At 41.0% G+C, this 22303-nt stretch overlaps 1 protein-coding gene across 8 annotated transcripts; it reads right to left on the reverse strand.

Moving 5' to 3' along the window:
* Positions 1-1996: 1996 nt before the first annotated feature.
* MED10 (mediator complex subunit 10) lies at positions 1997-21904 on the reverse strand. Of its 8 annotated transcripts, XR_005930806.1 has the most exons (7): positions 21720-21904; positions 21355-21438; positions 20034-20136; positions 18533-18849; positions 18139-18298; positions 16962-17031; positions 1998-2469 (listed from the first exon to the last, which is right to left on the reverse strand). XR_005930806.1 is itself a non-coding variant. In XM_030041993.2 (4 exons), the coding sequence occupies exons 1-4, from the start codon at positions 21887-21889 to the stop codon at positions 18754-18756; spliced, it is 453 nt and encodes a 150-aa protein (XP_029897853.1). In that variant the 5' UTR covers positions 21890-21904; the 3' UTR covers positions 17910-18753. The 8 variants fall into 8 exon arrangements, 1 of the variants encoding a protein (XP_029897853.1); XR_005930803.1 differs by having other exon boundaries at positions 1997-2387; positions 18139-18849; XR_005930807.1 differs by lacking the exon at positions 18139-18298 and having other exon boundaries at positions 2000-2469.
* Positions 21905-22303: the final 399 nt, after the last annotated feature.

Here is a 22303-nt window from a genome sequence, read left to right on the forward strand (position 1 = left end):
GCAGGTCTGCCAAGTCTTCCATTTCACACTTGCAGTTCATACGCCCCAGCCCTCATCTTGTTTCCCTCATCACAGAGCTAGTGACTCACCTTTCCTGTGCTGGACTGGGCTTCCCTCCAAAACCTGGGACTCCCTCATGCTGGATGAGCCAACAGAGCCAAAAAACAACATCAGGGAGATGGGCTCCATCAGAGGTGCAAGACGTGTGCCTCTCTCATGAGCCACAGCCCTGAACACCAGTGTCACTTTTACCTTAATTGTGGGTATTACACCACCCAAAATAGGGACTATTAAGGGAGTTGAGGAATCTAGTAGCCTCTGGGACACAGGAGATTCCCCTCCCTGCTGAAGCCCAAGAGGTTTCTCCTGTCCCAGCATAATGGCTGTGGCTAATGCTCTTCTGTTTGCAGGTCTGGCCAGCAGTGAGACTGACCATGTGCTCCAGACACGCACACACGCAGTATGCGCTGCACTAACAGGGCCAGCCCCATAGGCTGACGCAGACCAAATGGCGGGTGCCTTTACTGGCATGTGCATGAATGCAACAGTGCTCGCATAAATGTAAATAGAGGTAGCTGTGTCCTGTGCCTCCTCTCCAGTTTATCAGGCTTAAAGTTCACCAATGCAAGCATATGTTGCATACCTTCGCTCTTTAGGCTCACAAGCATGGCACATTCACAAATCCCTCAGACCTTAGCACAGGCTCTAAGCCTTCCTGATACCCGCTCTTGGGCCAGGTGCCCCTTACCTAGTCATTGGCTCAGACCTTAAGTCTTTCCAGATGTGGGTCTTCTGCTTGCCAGCTAGTCCAGCGTGAAGTGAATTGCACGTACACACGTGCAGGCACACTCATGCACACAGGGCTGAATTAGCTCGGCAATGTCTGTATACCATGCTGTCCAGTTGTTGGTACTATGGGCCCTTATGACCCACAGCCCCTTCTCTGGTTGCTGACGCTTGAACCTCTCCACACAAGCACAGGCTAAAGAGAGAGATTACACAGGAAAAAATAGTTAAGAATAGGATTTAGTAAGAGGATAAGAGAGACTGCAGTTGATGCAGGACTTGATCAGACAACCATATCAACCAGCAGCTTGCTTATACATGACTGTCCTCTTTTATTCCCACTTTTCTCCGTTTTCCCATGCTTATAATTCCCCCACCCATCTTGATCCCTCTCTTTTTCCACCCTTGTCTCCTCCCATGTAAACAACCTACTCTAGTTACTTTTTCTCTGTTGGTCCCAGTTTTGCTACATCCATAACCACATTTGGTATTTCTGATACTATTACCTATAACATTTCAGCCTTTATGCGATGTCCTGGTTTTGGCTGGGATAGAGTTAAATTTTCTTCCTGGTAGCTGCTATAGCGCTATGGTTTGGATTTAGTATGAGAACAATGTTGATAACACACTGATGTTTTCAGTTGTTGCCAAGTAGCGTTTAGACTAAGTCAAGGATTTTTCAGCTTCTCATGCCCAGCCAGCAAGAAGGCTGGAGGGGCACAAGGAGTTGGAAGGTTAGCCAGGACAGCTGACCCAAACTGGCCAAAGGTGGGGGGGGAGTGAGCGAGCGGCTGCGTGGTGCTTAGCTGCTGGCTGGGCTTAAACCACAACACGTGAGGTTATTGATATGGTAACCTGGACACTGTTTTCCTTCCAAGACTGCACTCCCCAAAAGGTCCCCAATACTCCCTTCCAGTTACCTGTGGCACTTGTCCATCTCTCACATAATTCTCCATAATGGACTGTGAAATCCAGCCATTTCTCATGGTGTTACACTGTAATGTCTTGTCAGCTGCTCACTCTGCTATTTGTTATGTTTGGCAGTTTCTCTTGTGATGTTCAGTATTTTCTCATGGTGTGTTCTGTTATTCAAGCCTCAGGACGGGGCCTAGTCATCTCCCTACTATTTCAGTGGAGAATATAACCTATGATGTGTCCTGGTGCAGAAATCACAGAAAAATACAAATACTGTGTCCCTTGCATGGAATCATAGAAAACCTGGTTGGAAAGGCCTTCTGGAGGTCATCCAGGTGAGTCTTGAGAATTGCCAAGGAAGGAAATTCATTCTCTTTGGGCAATCTATTTCAGTGGTTAACTGCTCTCACCATGGAAGAATTGCTTCCTTACACGTCACTGGCGTTTCTCTTGTTGCACCTTGTTGCTGGAAAAGTTTCCTCTTGTCATTTCACTGTGCAGATCCGACCAGAGTCTGGTGCAATGTTCTCTATAACCCAGTTTTAGTTACTCTAAGACAGCAGTTAGATTCCTTCTTAGCCTTCTCTTCTCCAGGATAAGCCAGATCCATCCCTCTGGCCAGCCCCAGCCACATGACCATTGTGGTGGCCCTTCACCAGGCTCGCTCCAAGTGCCTTCATGCCTTCCTGGAACACAGCATGGAAGGGAAGTTTACTCTTGTACCATATGAACTCCGCTTTCTCTATCCCATTCACATCAGCAGTGTGTCTGGTTCAGGACAAAGACCAGGGGAAAAAGTCAATGAAAATTAACCAAATTACTTAATGAAAAGAGAATTCAGCTGCATTTCCCCATAAATGGTTCTAAGAGACTATAGCAACATACAGATATGTCAAATATATTACAGCTTTCAATTCTATGGAATCACTTCCCCTAAATCAAGGCTCTCTCTTGTGCAGAGAAACAGAAGGGGACAGTCTTGGATTTAAAGCATAAGAGGCTAGGAAGCTATTACAGAGCTTTAAACGAATGGAAAGATACTGTCAGAAATTCAGAAACGGAACTCGATACCACCTGGCCAAGGATGTTAGTATTGTCTGAGTTGCTAAGCAACTATGTAATAGTTATTCATTTCAAGATTAAGTAAATTTTGTCATTTAAAGAATGAATTACAGTCTACTCTGTATTACTTAGAGGAAACCAAAATTTACTTTGTAGTGATATAGTACTTCTCATGCTTTCACTTGACAGTAGCCTGCCACTAACATTTTCATACACTAATTAAGGAATACAAAATCCTTAATCCAAATTTGGATACCCGGATAAGAAGCAGCCTTCTTCCTCAGTTTTTCCCCTTTCCCTGAGATGTTTTAATGTCACCAAACCTGAAGCTGATCCCTACCACTCCAGGTCTCCTTTTTTTTGTATCTGCATCTCTGTCAGTATATGACAGAAAGACATATTACAGTAATCAGTGTTCCGCTAAAGGCACAGCATCTTGTTTGATGCTTGTGAGATTTATGAGCTAAAATGAGTCCTGGTCAGCATAGATGTTAACTATTTCAAAAAATGCTGTTGAAACCATCCCAGATTACTATTTTTTTTTTTAATGATGACATATTAAAATAATTTACAAATCCCAGTTTGTAGTGCTGGGATAGTTGACAAAGTGTGTTCGGACATTTTGAAGGTTGTTCTACCACCTCAAGATAAACAAAATAATTCAGTGACATGAAGAAAGATGCCATAGAGAAAGCCACACAGGATAAGAGGGGAAATTATTTAAAAGAGGATCAACAGTTTAAGATACTTGCAGATGTAAATATCTATTTAAGTCTTTTTGTGATCTGTATCATAAAATAAATCTGTACCACGTACTTAATAGTAATACCGAGACCGTTACATAACTTCTCATCAGTTAAAATGATTCTGCTTTTGATTGTACCATCAATACAATGGGCCAAATGAAAATTGTCAACTAGTAAAAAGTGGAGAGGTTTTACAGATCTCAACAGATCGATTTACCCTGGTCAAGCACCTGGTTTATTTTTCTTTGTACAGCAATGTCCTCACTTGGCACTTCTCAACTGCTACTTGGGGAAGGAAGGCGATTTAACATTTGCAGTCTACCTGGGGATTTGTTTATTTTTTTTAATAAGGAAAAGTTTCTTCTGAGTGTTATTTGAGGGTGAACAACAGCCCTAGAACTTACTCAAAGAGCAGCTCTTAAGCACACAGTTGCATCATGAATATTTATTCGACTGCATGCAAAAGCTCTGAGCATCTTGGCTATGCTTTTCTCTTACAAGATACCCTTCTTTGTTGGGAGAGTGCTGCCATAGCAACGAAGGGCAGCAGAAGGCAAGGGGCTGACAGGCATGTATATAAAGCAGGTTGGATTTTCAGGCTAATTAAAAGGTTTTGTGTTCTGGGTCACCTTGTAAATGAGATACAATGCTCTGAAAGCTGTGACCAAAGCTGCTCAGCAGAAAGTGGAACAAATGCCCAAAGGTTCTTCTGGTGTTTACCCTTTCTTGAACATAACCTGTAATTTTCATGGTATGCAATTGCAATGGCTCTAGAAAATTGGTTGCTGGGTCATCTTGCTAAATAGAGAAAAGTTGTTTTTATGAGCCAGACTGTAAAACGTTCACTCTGGGTCTGGTGAGCGATTTGTATCGGTGGACTTCTATCCTCAGAATTCTTTTAGACACACTTGCTAAAATGCATTAAAATTAATTTTAACACAGCCTGAATGAAATGGATTTGAGCAGCTCTGCAAGCTAATGCTGCTTCAAAATATTTTGTGATCTTGATCAGCTCAGCGCTCTTTCAGTTTAAGGCTGGGATGTTTTTTGATTATCTGTGCCGTATATGTAAAGCATTTCTAGTCTACCTGAGGAACAGATATGGAGGCAGCTGGAGCCTGGTTCCTACATTTCCTCCACCTGTGGCCTATGTTTATGTTTCTAATTGTCCTGGTTTTGGCTGGGATAGAGTTAATTTTCTTCCTGGTAGCTGCTATAGCGCTATGGTTTGGGTTCAGTATGAGAAGAATGTTGATAACACACTGATGTTTTCAGTTGTTGCCAAGTAGTGTTTAGACTAAGTCAAGGGGTTTTCGGCTTCTCATGCCCAGCCAGCAGGAAGGCTGGAGGGGCACAAGAAGTTGGGAGGGGACACAGCCAGGAACGCTGGCCCAAACTGGCCAGAGGGATATTCCATACTGTGTGACGTCATGCCCAGTATATAAACTGGGGGGAGTTGGCCTGGGAGGGATCACTGCTCAGGAACTAAGTGGGCATCGGTCGGTGAGTGGTGAGCAACTGCATTGTGCAGCACTTGTTTTGTATATTCCAATTCTTTTATTATTAGTATTGTAATTTCATTACATTATTTTTTATTATTATTATTATTATAATCATCATTATTATTTTCTTCTTTCCTGTCCTATTAAACTGTTCTTATTTCAACCGACGAACTCCCCCCCCCCCCCCCCCCCGCCCTGATTCTCTCCCCCATCCCACTGGGTAGGTGGGGCAAAGTGAGTGAGCGGCTGTGTGGAGCTTAGTTGCTGGCTGGGGTTAAACCACGACAATGATTCACTTTATAATTCTGCAATTTGAAATGCACTTGCCACAGGAATATTGTGAAAATTAGTATTTGCACTGCTCTTTGGAGATGCTCTACCCTCACTCCTGTTGTTTTCTTGATGACAGTGGGTTGGTGGTTTATCTATGCAGTAAGTAAGCATTTCAGTTTTGAAATGCTGCTTCACATAAATGAGGACCAAGGAGAATTTTACTGTACAGGGTGTATGCATGGCAGACTCACACCGCACCGGGGCCTCTTCCCGACAGAGGGTAGGATGCTGTGGGAACACGTACCTGCAGACAGGACCATGAGAACACTACAGGGCCCCTCGGTGAATGCGCAGCCTGACATGCCTGCTCACAGCACCTGGGCTTTACATGTGCATATCTGCAAGTAGAATATTTTGCATCTAATGAGTTTATCCGGGATGTTGACAGGGACATCAGGATGGACTTCTGTCCCTCACAGGCCATGTCCCAGCATGCCATTAACAAGACTTATTCTCTTACAGTTTAGCCTTTGTTCCTGCCTGCCTTTTGCAACGTGGATCAGTCGCTTGCAGAGAGAAAACACTGGATAAGGTGAATCATTGCTTTGGTAGCTCAGATCAGGTACATAACTGATATAGCTTGCTTATAAATTTGGGGGTCGAAAGGTTTAGTTTTCAAGTTACATCAGAACCACTGTGTCTAACACCTACTTTTGGCCTTTGCCTGATTTCTAGTGAAATGTTTTAACCTAGCTCAAGTTTTATAACTTAGTCTAAGAATGCCTCAGTGAAACTTTATGGTCTCCAACATTAAGAATTTTGCAGGAATCTAGTAAGGCTTGTAAGATGATCTAGTATCTTCTGGCCTTCTATGTAAGCATTTTTTTAAAGCTTCTTTATCTTCTTTCTAATTCTTTTGGTTTAATGTTTGTAGTCACTCTGGTTTTGTAATTTTTTTTTTATCTTGGTTTCAATAGTACTAAATGGTGGTCTTGTAAAAGAGCTACAACTGTATAAAAAAAATCCAATCAATTTGCATATTCTTTCCGCAGCGATGGGGCAGCATCTTCCTTTAAGACACACTGGCCCTTTGAAATTAGCAAGCAATTTGCTGGTCAGCGTGCCTAAACAAGAAACAGGCAGTAAATCAATGCATGCACTCAGGTCCCTGGGCTCTACAGTTGTTGCAAAAGCTGCAAAATTAAACAAGATTTTTATTCTACCATACGGAGTCAATTCAGACCAATGGAAGAATGGGAGAATATTGTCAGTTCTTCAGGCAAATCTAAATCTTTCATCCTACCCTTTCTGATGCTGCCTCAGAACTGCTGCAAAGACAACTACTATAAAAATGGATCAGTAACCTTTTTGCCTGTCCTTCAAATTAATATCACCTCTCCCCAAACACTGCTGCCTGTGCAATACTTTTTTCTGTTGCTATGCCCAGAAGATAAATCAGCTCCAGTAATTTATAATTATTGATAAGTCTTGAGGATGCCTTCTGTGAAGGGAATTACATATCCAATTAACCATGTATTTGATTATTAGGACTGTCTTCAACCCCCTCTTATTCTACTGATAACTGGACAAAATTGTATGGAAGCTGTTCTGCAGTCTTCTAGCTCTTCAGTGTACCAGATCACTTGCAGAAAACAGACTAGCAAAATTGTTATAATTCACTTCAATTTTTAATAGCTCTCTTGTGCTGTAGCTTTAATCTGTATGAAATTACTAAAGCACTGAGTAAAGAAAGCAGCTGTTAACAGCTAATGAAGCTACAATATGACCAGAGCTTTTGGATCAATGTGCAATACTACTGCACAAAGTATATATATTCACTTATAAAAATATAAATTATTATAAAATATAGAATTATAGCTCAAAAAAAGGCTCCCAGGTTCTTACATTAGAAAATTTCAGTACAGTATGGTATGTACAGTACGATATGGTGCAAATTTACATATTCGTTTAAATGTGTCTGGGTTTAGTTGAACAGCCCCAGAGTGCGGTATAGATAAGTATAGATAAGAAAAGGCAATGCCAAAGCTGTGAGATAGACATTCCTTTTTCCTGTCCTTTTCAAAATGCATTTGATCTAGTTCCCAGGTGGTTTACAGGGGTGAGTTAACATGATACAATATTAAAACTTGGTCTATTAAGCTGTCTTCAAGGCAAGCCTAATTTTATATCCGTGGCAAGAGGACTTAGACAAAGCAATGTGATTTTATGCTGGAGGATCCCTAGGCAAAGGAGGATGTCTTTGTATCTCTCAGTTTAACATTTACTCCTAAAAAGCACATGTACCTGATGCAGCAAAGAAGAAGAAAATGCTCCTTGTTGTCCCTTGCCATCAAATATAAAAGAGGATTTTAAAACATCTATCGATGTTGACAAAAGGTAATTTCATCCCCTGAAAAAATATTGGAGGATTTTATATATGAACCCTGAACTGGCATATACTTTATGCAAATGTTTGTTTAAAAGCTGCGTACGTTGTCTTTTCCTTAAATAGCATGGTTCTGGATAAATAAAGTGTGTGCAGAAACCTTTCTAGCACAGGAATCTGACTTGCCCAACTACATTTTTAATCCTGAAATGATAAAGAAGAACATTTCAATCATCCAGGAACAGCAAAAGCAAGATTATATGTTAGGGAAAGTAGGTATTAGAGAAAAGCTGAGACAGCTTTTGGTATAGGGAAGGCTTTACATACATACAGGGAAGGCTGCTGGAGTTCTCTAAAGGTGTATGTGAGTTTTTGGACATCAATGATGCATAGATGAACTCTGTTTGGATTCCCTGATGGCCTTCAACAAGATCCCTTGTTAAAGAATCTTAAAGAATCTCTGGTTTTAAAAAGACAGTAATGAAAATTGGAAACAGTTCAGAGAAGAGTGGCAAGTATGATCTGAAGTACAAAGCAGCTTCCATATGAGGAGCAGCTAAACAACGTAGCCTTCAGCCTGGAAAAAAGGTGATTGGGAAGGGAATATTACAGTAATCTATGTAACCACAAATGATGCGAAGAGGAGAGATAGGACGTGCCTGTTCCCTATCTCTTCTAGTGCAAGAGCTAAGAATTAAATCAGTGGATGGCTGATTTGAAACAAATGGAAGCAGACACTTCTTCACAGAATGCAAATATGAGCTGTGGAACTCCTCGCCATGAGATTTGATAGATGTTAAAGTTTAAGGGGGTTCAAAGTGCAGCCCACCAAATTCATGGAGAAAAAAAAAATAATCCAGTGAGACTTACTAAGCTCAAAGGTAATATACATAAGGATGAGGATGTCCCTACATCCTAAATCAGCGGAGGCTAGGGGAGCACAGAGTCACCTGTGTATTGCTGCATTGTTCTGAGTCCTAGTTTTCTCTGCCTGGGAATCCTCTCTTCACATGTCTATTGTGTTTCTTCAGGCTGTTTGTGTTCCTCAGTAACAAAGGTAACAGCAACATTTCCATGATAAGCTTTGTAACCGATTGATTTGTAAAATTTGAAGCCCAATAAACGAGAGAAGTGTTTTTACTAATTACTTCCTTTCTTTTGCTTTCATCATAATCTCAGTGAGTTCTAACATGCAATCATAATGGTTCCTTCCCCTCCACTTGATCAAAATAGAGCATCATTGCTGAGCAGCAAATTAGATTCTTCTTGCAATCTTAATGCTCTGTAACCATGAATATCAACCTCTAGAGATGACAGAGCTTACACGTACACTGAGCAACCCCAAGAAGTTAATTTACATAAAAGCAGAAAGCCTGTCCAAGGACATAGTGCATCTATGAAGCTATGTGTCTTCTGCAATGTGTTGTGTAATGTGTTAAATTATATTAAATAGTCTTAGACCAAATAATGTCTCATGTTTGATAAGAGATCTTTTCAAAGCCATTTTTGCCTGCTGAAACTTCTTGGGTCTTGCGCTTTGACCATATAAGAGAATCTCTCAAAAAAGTATTGGTCAAATGTAATAAAAGAATAGATAAGTCTATTATTTAAAAGGTAATAATACTTTGAATCAAATAATAAGCTTGAAGATGGAATTTCTTATATATTTAAATTGTAATCTCTTACTTCAGCAGTGTGTTTCTAAGGTGCCTATGGGTAAAACATTTTGCCTACAAAAATGGCACCTACCAGTGATTTCGGTGACAATTATAAGCTGCTTTTTTTTCTTTTTTTTTTTTTTTTTTTACTGACTAGGACTGAAGATTTTCATGACAGTACAGAAGTAGCTTGGTATATATCATTACATCTATATAATCACAGGAATTTTGGGTCCTTAACAACATTCCAAATAAAAGTTTATGAATGTCAACAATTAACATAAAGTGTAAATGCTATTTTTGCAGCAGAAGTGATGTAAGTATGGCCCAGATTCCCACAAAGTAACTAATGCAATATGACAATAATGCAATATGACAATAATTTTGAATCGCCTTTTCCCAGATTATATATAAAAGTAGCTTCCTCTTCCTTTGAGGAATATTTGGAGAAGTTTGTTTAATATAATAACCAAATTACAAATAGCAAGTAAATTAGATTCCCGTCAGATCTTTAGGAATGGGAATATTACATGCTATTTCTTAGCACATAAAGGGACTTTTCTTTTAGGAGAAGAGAAGGAATTGTTTTGAAACTTTTCATACTGTGCAGAAAGATGTTTCCTTTTTACTGCCTCCATCACATCTTGTTGAGACTAAATACAATGTAGTTCTCAGTATGAAATACATCACAATACAGAAAATACAGATTCCTGATTTGAATTAACAGTATTGCAAGAGCTGTTACAGAACTATCTTGTAATGTGTGCGCTCCTACCTTATTTTAATTAAGAAAGTATACAGAAGGATCTTAAGCATAGGGAAGTAATTGAAGTACATGCAGTAAACACAGTGTTCTCAGAGCAGGGCAGATACTCATGTCACCTTGACTCTGTGCCCTGCAGAGCTGTAAGGACATCTGGCAACTGCCCAGAAATGCTACAGCTATTAATCACAGTAAAGAAAGAAATGCCTTTGTGTTGAAACATGAGAATCCAGAAATATTCTTGGCAGTGATATTTCTCTTTTATTAACATGCTGTTAAGCTCAGTATTTGGGACACTTCTTACACATTTTTTAAGTCTTTGTTTATATAATTTACCTTTTAAATACATTGATTTACAGAGGTTTCAGTAAAAATGCAAGTTCAGTTAGTAGTTTTTAACTGATCCAGTTAAAATCTCAAAGATCACTCAGGGCAAAAAGAAATAGATGGCATGGTTTATCTTCTCTGTTTCTATGATCATAGGAGAGTCAAAGATGAGTTTACAGAGTACCTGGGATAACTTTACTGGAATCATACAAAGCACTTTCAATCACTTGGGAATTGCATTCATCAAAGACAGTAATTTATAAAAACATCACAATATAAAATATTTGGGAAATCATCAAACCCTTACCAGCACTTAGCAGTACTTTAATCAACCCACTGAATTAGAAAGGTCAATCAATGAAAACGAAAATGCTCTGCCTAGAATGATTTTTTTGCATCAAGAAACTCTTGTCTGAATGCTATGAGAGTAACAGACTGCTTCAGGTGCACTGGTGCTTTGTCTTATTCTGAGAACTGGCTAACAATGGAAGTGCCTTATCTGCATGAAAAAAACCTAGTGAGAGCTATGGGTTAGATATACAAAAACAGCTGATCAGCTGTAGCACCGTATCTCCCGTAACAGGTATCTCTTTACCTGTTAGACGTCACAGCTTTACATTAGGCATTCTTCATAGGGAGGTTCAAGCAAAAAGAGGTTTCAAGGATGAGGGAAGGCTGGGTACCCAACTGCTTCTACTTTCAGTAGAAAAGGGGACAGAGAGGATGCTGAACCTGAATAGGTTGCAGTAAAATCCCTTGCACCTTCTTGATTGGTTTCTTTTCAAGCCTGAACAAAAGAATTTTATACTGTCTTTGCTTATCCTAAATGGAGTACAGGACCACGCTCTCTATCTTAAAGAAGTGTGTGCCCAGCAGCATTATCTAATATCTCCTCATTTCATAGTATATATAATAAGGATAGTGGCTTAAAAAAATAAGCCTTTACTTGTAATTACATATTACCTTTTATTTTCAAAAGCTTACTAAAATTTAAGGACACACTTGAAATTCTGAATGCTCACAGGCTTTCATACCTTCCTTTTAGATAAATTTGCATTGCCCTTTAATTATTTTAGCTGCTTTGTTGACTGACTGATGTTATTTTGATGTTATTTTTAAATAAAATTCCAAATACCCTTATTGTGGCTACCTTTTCTTCCCTAACACATGCATAAATTACAATAGTTACCTCTCTTCTATATTATGCTAAATATAGACTCTTTGGGGCAGTAGCAGTAATAGTAATATTGTGCATGGCTAGCCTAGAAACAGTAAGTGAAGCAAGCATAAAATAATGGAATAAGAAAGTGTTTCAAATGTAGAATGAGCTGAGCAGAACATGTAACTTGATGGTTTAGTGGGTTTTTTTCTGTTTAGTTTTGTTATTATTATTATTACTGATGTATAGATCCCCCAAGGAAAAAAAAAAAAAAAAAAGCTCTCTCACACAGCCAGACACCCAACGAAACACAAGCTGCTGGGTTCCCATGATGATGTCGCCTATAAAGGGTACCATTCCCCAGTCCTCTATCTCCACTAACTATCCCAGTCACCATGTTTACCATGACCACCTAGATATGCGGAGGAAGTATATGGTCCCTGTGTTGTCTATAAATCACATCTCTCTGAGCCCAGGAAGTCTGGGACCTTCCTCGCATCAGCAAGCATGGACTTCAGTGTTAGGGGGGTAACTATCTTCACTGTGGCCAGCATAGGGTACTTATTTTATTAACTAACAAACAACAATGATAACAAATTATACACTCACGGAGCAGACATTTCACACATTTTTAGGGCCCTGTGGCTGTGGAGTGCTTGCCCCACCACAGCTCCCCCACCGCTCCAGGCTGAGCTCTAAATCCCGCAGGAAGCTATGGCCAGCATGCAGAGGCAGACTGCAGACCTTCAGCCTTCTTAACATCTCCCAGGGTGACGCCAGCTCCCCAAACCGTTCAGAGGGGATGGGGCAGGGCTATGGTGATTTATCAGCCAGATACAGCTAATCTTCACTGCCCACTCAGGCACTTACCCAGCAGGCATTAGCTGTTCAGCAGTTAGAATACCCTAGCTCTCACCAACAGCCTCTGACTGTGTCACTCCCTGTATGGACCACCATGACCAGATCCCTGCTCCAGCATCCTGATGACTTATCACTTTAGAGCTGTTTTGCTCAGCTGTGGTCAAGGCTGCTGCCAGAGCCCCTGTGGGGGTTCAGCTGGCTGCTGACAGGCATAACTCAGTTCATAAACCTAGCTGCAGAAACTGCATGGGAAAAACAAGCCCTTATTTACCGCCAAAGGTTAGGGCTGACCGAGGCCATCAAAGAGGATCTGGCCAGGGCTGGACTGCCCCAGAGCCAGCCTGCCAGACCTGGGTTTCATTCTGGAGAGGCCACAGCTATGCACTGCGGAGAACATACCCATGTGCTTGCAGAAGCCCAGCTACATTTTGCTCCATCTCCCTTGCTCACCCTCCCTCGCAGAAGAGGAGCTTGTGGAGGTAGTTCTCATAACCCGTAGGATCACAGAATGGTTTGGGTTGGAAGGGCCCTTAAAGATCATCTGGTTCCAACCCCCCTGCCATGGGCAGGGACACCTTCCACCAGACCAGGTTGCTCCAAGCCCCGTCCAACCTGGCCTTGAACACTGCCAGGGATGGGGCAGCCACAGCTTCTCTGGGCAACCTGTGCCAGTGCCTCGCCACTCTCACAGTAAAGAACTTCTTCCTTACATCTAATCTGAATCTACCCTCTTTCAGTTTAAAGCCATTACCCCTTGTCCTATCACTACGTGCCCTTGTAAAAAGTCCCTCTCCAGCTTTCCTGTAGGCCCCCTTTAAGCACTGGCAGGCTGCTGTGAGGTCTCCCCAGAGCCTTCTCTTCTCCAGGCTGAACAACCTCAACTCTCTCAGCCTGTCTTCAAGGGAGAGGTGCTCCAGCCCTCTGATCATCTTTGTGGCCCTCCTCTGGACTTGGTCCAACAGGTCCGTGTCCTTCTTATGTTGGGGGGCCCAGAGCTGGACACAGTACTGCAGGTGGGGTCTCACCAGAGAAGCCATGGAGAAGCCAGGAGCAGATACACTTCTACGGCTAAAAGCAGTTAAAAGATACGCACTGGCCAAAAGGGACAAAACAATTTTTTAAAAAGTTCCACTTGTTCATCACAAAACTTGGAAAGAAAAGAATACCTTATATTGTTTTGGCAAAATATTCTTCATTAACGCCCACTAAGTAGGATTGGGTAACAATTCTTATGGGGTGGGTGGAGGAGAAAAGCAAGGCGCAGAAAGAAATGCACAGCCTGAGGAAAATATTACCCTTTATACTATAAATTAATTGTTAAACACTGGAATTCAGAATAGAAGAAACTTTGTTAATTGGGATAAATAGAATAAAATTTAAAAATAAAAATCATATTGTACTTTCATAAAATAGACCTTAGACACTACTGTGATTTTGGTTTTGGAAGTGTGAGAGTTGTTATTTTTCAGAATCGTCTGCCACTCCTGTTCATTCTGCAAAAATCAACTTACTCAACTACTTTAATAATGTTGCAGTAACAGCATTAACAGCATTGAGAAGAGAGAACACACGAGGCCTTGCCTGGGGCAGGCACAACCAAATCCATAATGCAGTGCCAAAATCAGGAGAGCATGGCCAAAACTGAATGATGCTTCACAAACAAATCAAATGCATAGATTTAGTCCAAGTCCTTGGTGCAGCGCTGCTACAAGGATGATGGGGTTGTAACGGTAGCAAAGTGAACAGCCTTTTCCACAAGGTACAGGAGACTGCCTAATGCAAAAGCACATTGGTACTCCTGTGGAGTGAGGCGAAGGCCGTAGCTGAGAATAGACAAAAAGGATGCTTACTAGACAATTCAACTAATTTCAAGGGCTTCCCACACTGAGCCCACCAGAACATGGAAAATTCACAGATTCTACGAACAGAGTTTCTCTTTCACCATCCTCTGCCAAAAATACCTCATCTTGCCCAACTGCTGGTGCTCTTAAGAGGTGGAAAGCAGCAGAGTTGTGGAGAAATGATTCAGCTGCATAGCAGGAAGAGGGCAGCTGTGATGCACTGAAACACCACACAGAACTTGGGTTTTTTCTGTTAAGGAAAGGAATTTTTCAGCATAAAAATATTTAATATTCAGAAAGTTAAATTTTGAATTCTGTTCACTGTTTTTATATTCAAGGAACAAATCCTCTTTCCAGCAAATCTGTTGTAAGAGTGCCCCTCTCCTTCTCACGCCTTCTCTTCCTATCAGCAGTAGGAGTGAATCCATACATTATAAGCTCTACTAATCCATTATTAGTTTCTATGGAATGTACAGCATGGAATATAGACATGGAAAGAAAACATTACAAAAAAGCCCTACCATATTAAGCTCATTAGCTCTGAACCTATCAACACAGAGCTGGTGAGGGCCAACTGATGGAGACATATATGATACTAATCTCCACAGAACATCTAGAATATAAATCCCGTGATGGTATTTTCAGAGTACCAGCTGTTGCTATTGTTATAAATTAATACACTAGGCCCAAAATTCAAAGTAACCATATGTGTAAAAACTAATTTGAAAAATGACGACTACCTTTTAGAATATGGTGTTTAAACCAAAAATTATAAGCTAAAAGTTTTTGAATGGCATCACAGCAAAGGAGTTGAATCAAAGGGGGAAGAAGAATGTAAAACTAAGTATTTTATTTTTTAACTAAAGAATTAAAAAGATAAAGTCTCTCCTGGTTGAAAACCTTTCTCTTATGTAACAACATTAATGGCTCTAAAGTTACCAGCAGGGAAATCCTAGTTAGCGTGAAGAATTGGAAACAGGTACAGAGATGCCCACTAAATGCAGCAGGCTAAGAAATATATGAAGATGTACTACACAGACAGAATTACCTTGAGCTTTCAGTTCCTCCAGAGGCCTCATCTTTGTTTCAAAGTAAACTTGACTTTGCATATACTTTAAGCTGTTTCTGATCCCAAACATCTTTAAAACCATTTTTGCTCGCAACCCAACGCATTGAAAAGGAAATGAAAAAGCTTCTTGCAACACCTCTTCAGTGCTTCACCTACAGGCACAGGTACTAATCACAATTTACACTACATAAAAGCAAAGGTCCCTGGCACTGGTTAAATACCCACTATCATGTGCAGCATACTGCAACAAAAAAAAAAAAAATCAGCATTAAGACCGAGTAGTCAAAAACCTTTCATTGTGACAAGGTAAGGTAATAGAATCATAGAAAACAGAAAAAAATTGGTTGGAAGGGACCTCTGCAGGTTATCTAGTTCAGTTGCCTTCCCCAAGGAGGGCTAACTTTTAATCTATGTCTGATCGCTTAGAGCTTTGTACAGACAACACAGGAAAATCTCTCAGGACAGCAATTCTGCAGCCACTCTGAGAACCTGTTCCAGTGCTAAACCAGTCTCAGAGGGAAGCACTTACTCCTTCTGTCCATCAAATTTCCGTCCTTACAACTCAGGCTCACTGCCTCTTGTCCTTGCTCTCCTTCAAGAAATACTTCATGCTAATCCATACCGATTTTTTTTTCCCAAATGGCAAAATCCTATGGTCAAAAATGGGCTGGAATGAACATCAAGAAGTCATCTTGTTTCTCCCCCACCTTTAAGATACAATCAACTACATCAATGTCTCATGAATGATGTTCTTCTGATGGAAACTATACTTCCTCAACATACCATTGCTTTGCAAGCTTTATGATAAGATTGGTTTTTAATGCCTAATCCAGATTTCTCTTCCAACAATTTTAGCCCCTACCCTTTATCCTTTTTATACTTACGAACCATATTATTTGAATCACAGTCACAGAATCATATTGATTGGAAAAAGCCTCTGGAGTTCACCTAGCCCAGCTCCTGCTCCAAGCAGAGCCAACTGCTACATTAGATCAGGCTGCTCAGGACCTAGTCCAGGCGAGCCTTCAAAACCTCCAGAGATGGTTGGAGATGCTACCACCTATATGTTCAACCTGTTCCAGTGCTTCCCCAGTGAGTCTACTTTCAAACAAAATGCCAGCTCGCTCTACAGAGGAATCTTAAGTGTTTTGTTTTCGTTTGATTTCTAGAGTGCATTCATTTTTTTTCCTAAGTTGACGTTACAAAAATTAAAGCTACCAAGGATGCTCTAAAGAATTAGGAGACTCACCCTGAAAAGTTTACAGATACAAAAATTCATACAGATAAATTGTCCTTGCTATTTGAAACTTTTTTTTTTAATGTGAATTTCTAAGAGAATTTGCACAACCAGAGTAAAGTATTTTGGAATAAAAATAAGGCTTCCTGGAAGCACCAGTTTTTAAGTGTGCTACCCCACCAAGTCTGACACACAAGCTTGTATCAGCGCTAGGAGCCAGAATACTCCAGTATCCTGACCAGTATCTACTGGCCTCTTGTCATGTAAGTGTTCTCTCTCAATTACTGTTTAAACAGTTTCACCTGCCTCCTGCCAACATTATTGCTCTCAAGCTCTGCTGCCCACCACATTATACATACCTGAAAAATACTCTTACCTTCTTTGCTCATGCCCTGTATACATCCCACTTGCCAGTCACAAGCCTTGCTTCAACAGCTCCTAGGGACCTGGCAATCCAAGCAAAGCAAAACACAAACATGGCATGCTTTTCCTTTATTGCCATTTTCTGCCAAGTTAGTACAGTAACATTGTGAAGGGGAGAGTGATTAGCAGTGGAGCAAATACCAGGAAAAGCCAGTGTGCATGTGTGCATGCTAGGGCAAGGCAGGGTAATATCAGGCAGCAACTAGATTAGTTTAGACTGCCAGGTAACAAGTCTTAAACAACTAATACGGAGGAATGCCTAGCTTTCTGTTTTTCTTTTTCCCTTTGTTATGCCAAAGCTTGGTCAGGCATAGGGTTGGTTGGCATTATGGATGGGCTTTGCTTCAGCTACGTAACAGCACAGAGAGTTCTTCAGGCATGGGAACTATGGCACCAACAACGTGAAGATACCTAAATCCCCATTAAGGTCTTTAATGGACTAGGTAGGTCTGCTACAGAGCACATGCATATAGTGCTATTTTGGAGCTCCTGCCCAAAACCACAAAGTTTAGCCACTAAAAGTTAACAAAACAATAAATTTGTTTGCTAGTGCAAAAAAAGTCAAGTTACATCTGGAAGGACAAATGTAAGCACAAATAGTTCAAGTTTCACAAATCCCCAAGATTGAAAGACGTCCTCTTGCTTCCACTGTAAAACTAGTCTTCTGCACATGCACTATGCCCCTGGGTAGTGAACCCAACATGCTGTTTTATGTTGGGACTACCTCACACATAAACAGTTACAGATTTCACAGATGAGTTCACAGCTGATCGGAAATGCTTCAGCTGACAATCCCTGATCCCCAAAAGCTCCTGCTTTGGGTACTAAGAGGGAGGTTTTCCCCACAAAACCAAAATACCAAGTTGACATTATCTTCACATATAAACTTTTAACAGCCAAGTTCCAATATACTTTTTATTTCTATCACTGTGAGACTGAGGAATACGCTATTTTTCCACAGCTTTCAATTCATTCTGCAGAGAGTAGCTAACAGAAAAATGTTAGATTTTTTTTCAAATTTTTATTCAACAACCTGCTTGCAGAAAATGAATAGAATTAAACAAAAGCTTACATTAAATACTACATAAAATATTAACACTGTTGAGGAGCTAGTCCCCAAATATGCTCACTTTCTATATCCTCAGCCATCCGCACTGCAGCTCATAGAACAAAACAAAAATATCTGAACGTTTTCTTGGCTGCAATTCACCATGACACATGCAAACTGCAGCCCTTGACAGGCTCCTGCTCAGTACAATTTGGCAAGATGAAAGCAGGCAACTGTTTGGACTGTAATAAAAAAAAAAAAAAAAAAAAAGAAGTATTTTACAACTGGAAAATAATCAAGTATAATACATACATTTCTCTTAAAAACAGATGAGCCCACAATCCTGGAGCACACTTTTCAGAAGACAAAAAACAAGATTTTTTGCTCTGGAAATGTACTCTGTGGGAAATGCTATGTATTGGTGACCTGTAGGCAATTATATCTCCAAAACCTTTCAGGAAAGAAGAACAGATTACCATAGGAAGTTTCAACTGCAATCTTTGAGTAAAAGTCTTCAGAAAGATTCAGTAGCTTCAGACCAGAACCATCAGCAATCATCAACCTCCTTTACAGTCCATCACTGCCATTTTTAGTACAGTTGTTATGACGGCTTGGGTTCCTCCTCTCTCCAATCAGTGTTTTTATAGAGTGGTGTCAGTTTATGGAATTAACATTTTTAGAGCTATCAAAGGCCTGCTTAAGGAGGAGGATCTTCTCCTCGAATAGCTTTGTACTTAGCCATGTCTTCTGGGAACACCTTTGTCAGTTCTTGAATTAACAGACTTTTAAATTTCTGGAAAGAGAAAAAAATGTACATACATCAACTGCACAATTTATTTAGATTTCATCAAGCAATGTTATCTGATGAACAGGAATGTCTGTATACAACACAGTTCTACATTTCAGTGACCTAAGAGAATGGTACCTAAAAAACTCCTCAAAACCACACACACGAACACAGAAAGTTACGTTTACAAAATTCACAGAAAATGCTTAAGTGAAATCTGCTAGGAAAGCACCAGGCAAACTAAAATGCTTTTAATTTCCCATAAATTAACTAGCATTTTCACCTAAGAAATACAAAGTAGTTGGACCTTTCTGGTAAACTCTGGTGCATCAGTATCTGTCTGACCTTACTAAGCAAAGCTGATAAAGACGTGTGCTCTTGATTTGATACAGAATCCCCTCCACCTCCAAAAAGGAACTCACACCTGGCTTAGAAATACATAATTCTGCCAACAACTTTTACAAGCACAGAGCATATCAAAAGAAAGAGAAGCTTAGAACATATGGAGATATGTCTACACTCTGCAGCACAAGTTGCCATCCTCCACACTAGTATTAAGTTCAGCCAAAGAACGTTCTGAAACACAGCCAGCCTTTTCTCAAATGTCACTAAACTTCCTTTTCTGACTCTCTTTTTCAGCAGTAATTCTAGCAGTTAAAAACAGTATAGCAGAATGATTAGGTTCATACTAGATGAAAGTACAAGTTCAGAAAACCCTAAACACTGCATACATTTTAAGTAATTTTATAAAGATTAACCCATGCTTATATAGCACGTTTGACATTTTAATACTCTGAGATCCATTCAAGACTGGAAAAACACCCCTTCTGTTTTGCTTATTTCTAAATTTACACATATCACAGTTACAGATCTGTAAGTGTGAAGTACTCACTAGTATTCAAAATGAAAACAAAACAAAACAAAGATCTGTAATGCTACATACAACTTTAACCAAAATAAAATCATAGTGACATCTGCATCTCCAACTGTGAGATGAATTGACAGTTTCTTTTCCAGAACAGGCTATATTAGCATCAATTAAGATACTGCAATGCAGAGCAATTCCTAATACAAATCACCTAATAAGGGAATTTAACAACTGCACAAGTGAAACCCCCCTCATATTTACAGAAAAGTAAAAACTTATCAAATATGTTATTACATTAGTACTTTCATTATTTCTGGCTTACCTTCATTGTGTCTATTTTTCCTTTTACTTGCTCATTTTTAGCCAAAGCTCGCTCCAGACACTCTTTAGTGTAAAGCTGAGGATTGCGGCCTTGATCTATGTATCTGAAAATAGAAAAGATACTGCCTAAATGATCATATTCCTACTAGGATGTTCTCCAAGGTACTGAATTATTCACCTTGCTGCCTTTTTGTTACTACTATTATCTGAAGTGTGCATTTTAAAAAACACAGGTTGACTCAGCCATTTTCAAAAAGACAGCTCAAGGAGGACTAGGCAGTGGCCAGCAAACAGCTGTCTTGGTACACTGTTTTAAATCTTTGTTTCCAGAAAGCCTGGAACTTTGAAAAAAGTATTAAAAGCAAGCAAAAATTATAACTACCCAGCTCCTTGCAGGCAGTAGGTACATGAATGACAAAAGATGGTCCTTTTCAAAGCAATTGAAAGGGCACTAACCATAAAGCAGCTTGCTTAGTACATGGTGAGCAATAAGCACATAGAAATATGGCACCCAGCAATTCAAAGGTGAGGAGCAAGTGTACATACCACAGCAAAGAGTAAAAATTAAACACACCTGCATCGGCAAACCTGTAAGCATATTTTTGCTTTGCAATATAAGTGCCTGACAGAAGGAAATTCCATCACTGAATAAAGAAAATCCAACATTTAAGACTGTCATCACAGATTTACAGATAAAGTGAACGCCCAGCTGAAAAAAAGTCCTGTATAGCCAGTAACTCACTAGAATATAGCAAACCAGTGACATTTGGACTTACGAGAAACACTAGTAAATTAACTTGTCAGCTATATCGTAAAAGCCATCTTGTATAGCTCTCCCTCTACATTCATGATTTTGCTTTTAATGTTCTAATTCTCTGCCAACAAGAAGACTGCTGCTACTGAAACTAAACACCTAAGTACTGGCCTAATTTATTTTCACCTGCAACTTTAAATCCTGATTCTAACCTAGTGTAAAAGTGTATTTACAAAATGAAAGCTTACTTACTAAATCACAAGGTTTGGCAGAATCGGTATTACTGGCTACATATGTAAAGTCAATATAATTTTAAAAAAGCAAAAACAAACAAACAAGAGACTTCTGAAAGCAGGTGTATAATTTATCACTTCTCGTACCCTTCTGCCTTCTCACAGGTTGAAGGTACTTCTTACCTTCTTCTGCCTGCTCACATTTTCATGAGGCATTCAGAAGATGTTGTTTAAGAAACGAGCAGCCCTCAGAGAAGATATCCACGCTGCAAAGACATGCTACCTCAAATCACACCAAGTACAGCACCTGCCCTTCCAGGTACAAAGTTACTTACTCAAAAACTTCCAAGGGCACGCTGATATCGTGAAGCTGCTGCCGGCACTTGTCGATATCCTGCAAGCCCGTCACCATGAAATTCCTGCAGGAAGAAAACAGATCGGTTTTAGCCAAAAAGGGCCGTACTGTGCTAACCCTCATCCCAGCTGCGGGGCCACTGGCACGAAACCCAGCGAGGACGATTCCGGCGAAACCCCCTGCCGCTCCTCTCACGTTTCGCCACGGCGGAAGGGTGACAGATCCGCCGGCCCGGGCCTCCGGTACCCTGAGGCACCAGGCTGGGGCTGAGGGGGGGGGGGGGGGCGGCGGCAAGGCCCCGCGGCCTGGTAACGAACAGGGGTGGCGGAACGGCGGGCCCCTCACAATTTCTGGTTGAGCCCAGCCTGGCTGCTGGGCTGGAAGTCGCTAACGATAATGCCGAGCTGCCGGATGTTCTCCACAAACTTCTCCAAGTGCTCCTCCAGAGAGTCGAACTTCTCCGCCATCGCCATCACCGCCGTCTTCCCCCACCCCGCTTCCGGCCGGCCGCGCATGCGCGGAAAGAAGGGGGCGGGCCCATCTGCCGACCACGCCCCCGCACCAGACCACGCCCGTCGCCCTCGCAAAAGCCCCGCCCCCGCGTCAGACCACGCCCATCGCCCTCTCAAGCCACACCGACCCCGCCCGCCCCGACCCGACCCCGCGCCCGGGGCGGGGCGGGCGGGGGAGGAGGAGGAGGAGCAGCGCAAATTCGGCATCTGCGCGTGCTATGCGAAAACCACGGAGCAATGTGAGAGTTTTGGCCTTCCCGCCTTGAGCTCCGGCACGATTACGTCGTGCCTGATGGCTTATTTTAATTCCGCGCCTCGCTTTATAGAAGGATGCTCTCAGCTCAGCGGTTGCCCAAAATGAATTTGAGATGAAAATAAGATCTAGAAACCCTAAGTTGCACAAGTCAGTGTTTGCTT

This window comes from Aquila chrysaetos, chromosome 18 (genome assembly GCF_900496995.4).
Source record: "Aquila chrysaetos chrysaetos chromosome 18, bAquChr1.4, whole genome shotgun sequence".
Lineage (NCBI taxonomy): Eukaryota > Metazoa > Chordata > Aves > Accipitriformes > Accipitridae > Aquila > Aquila chrysaetos.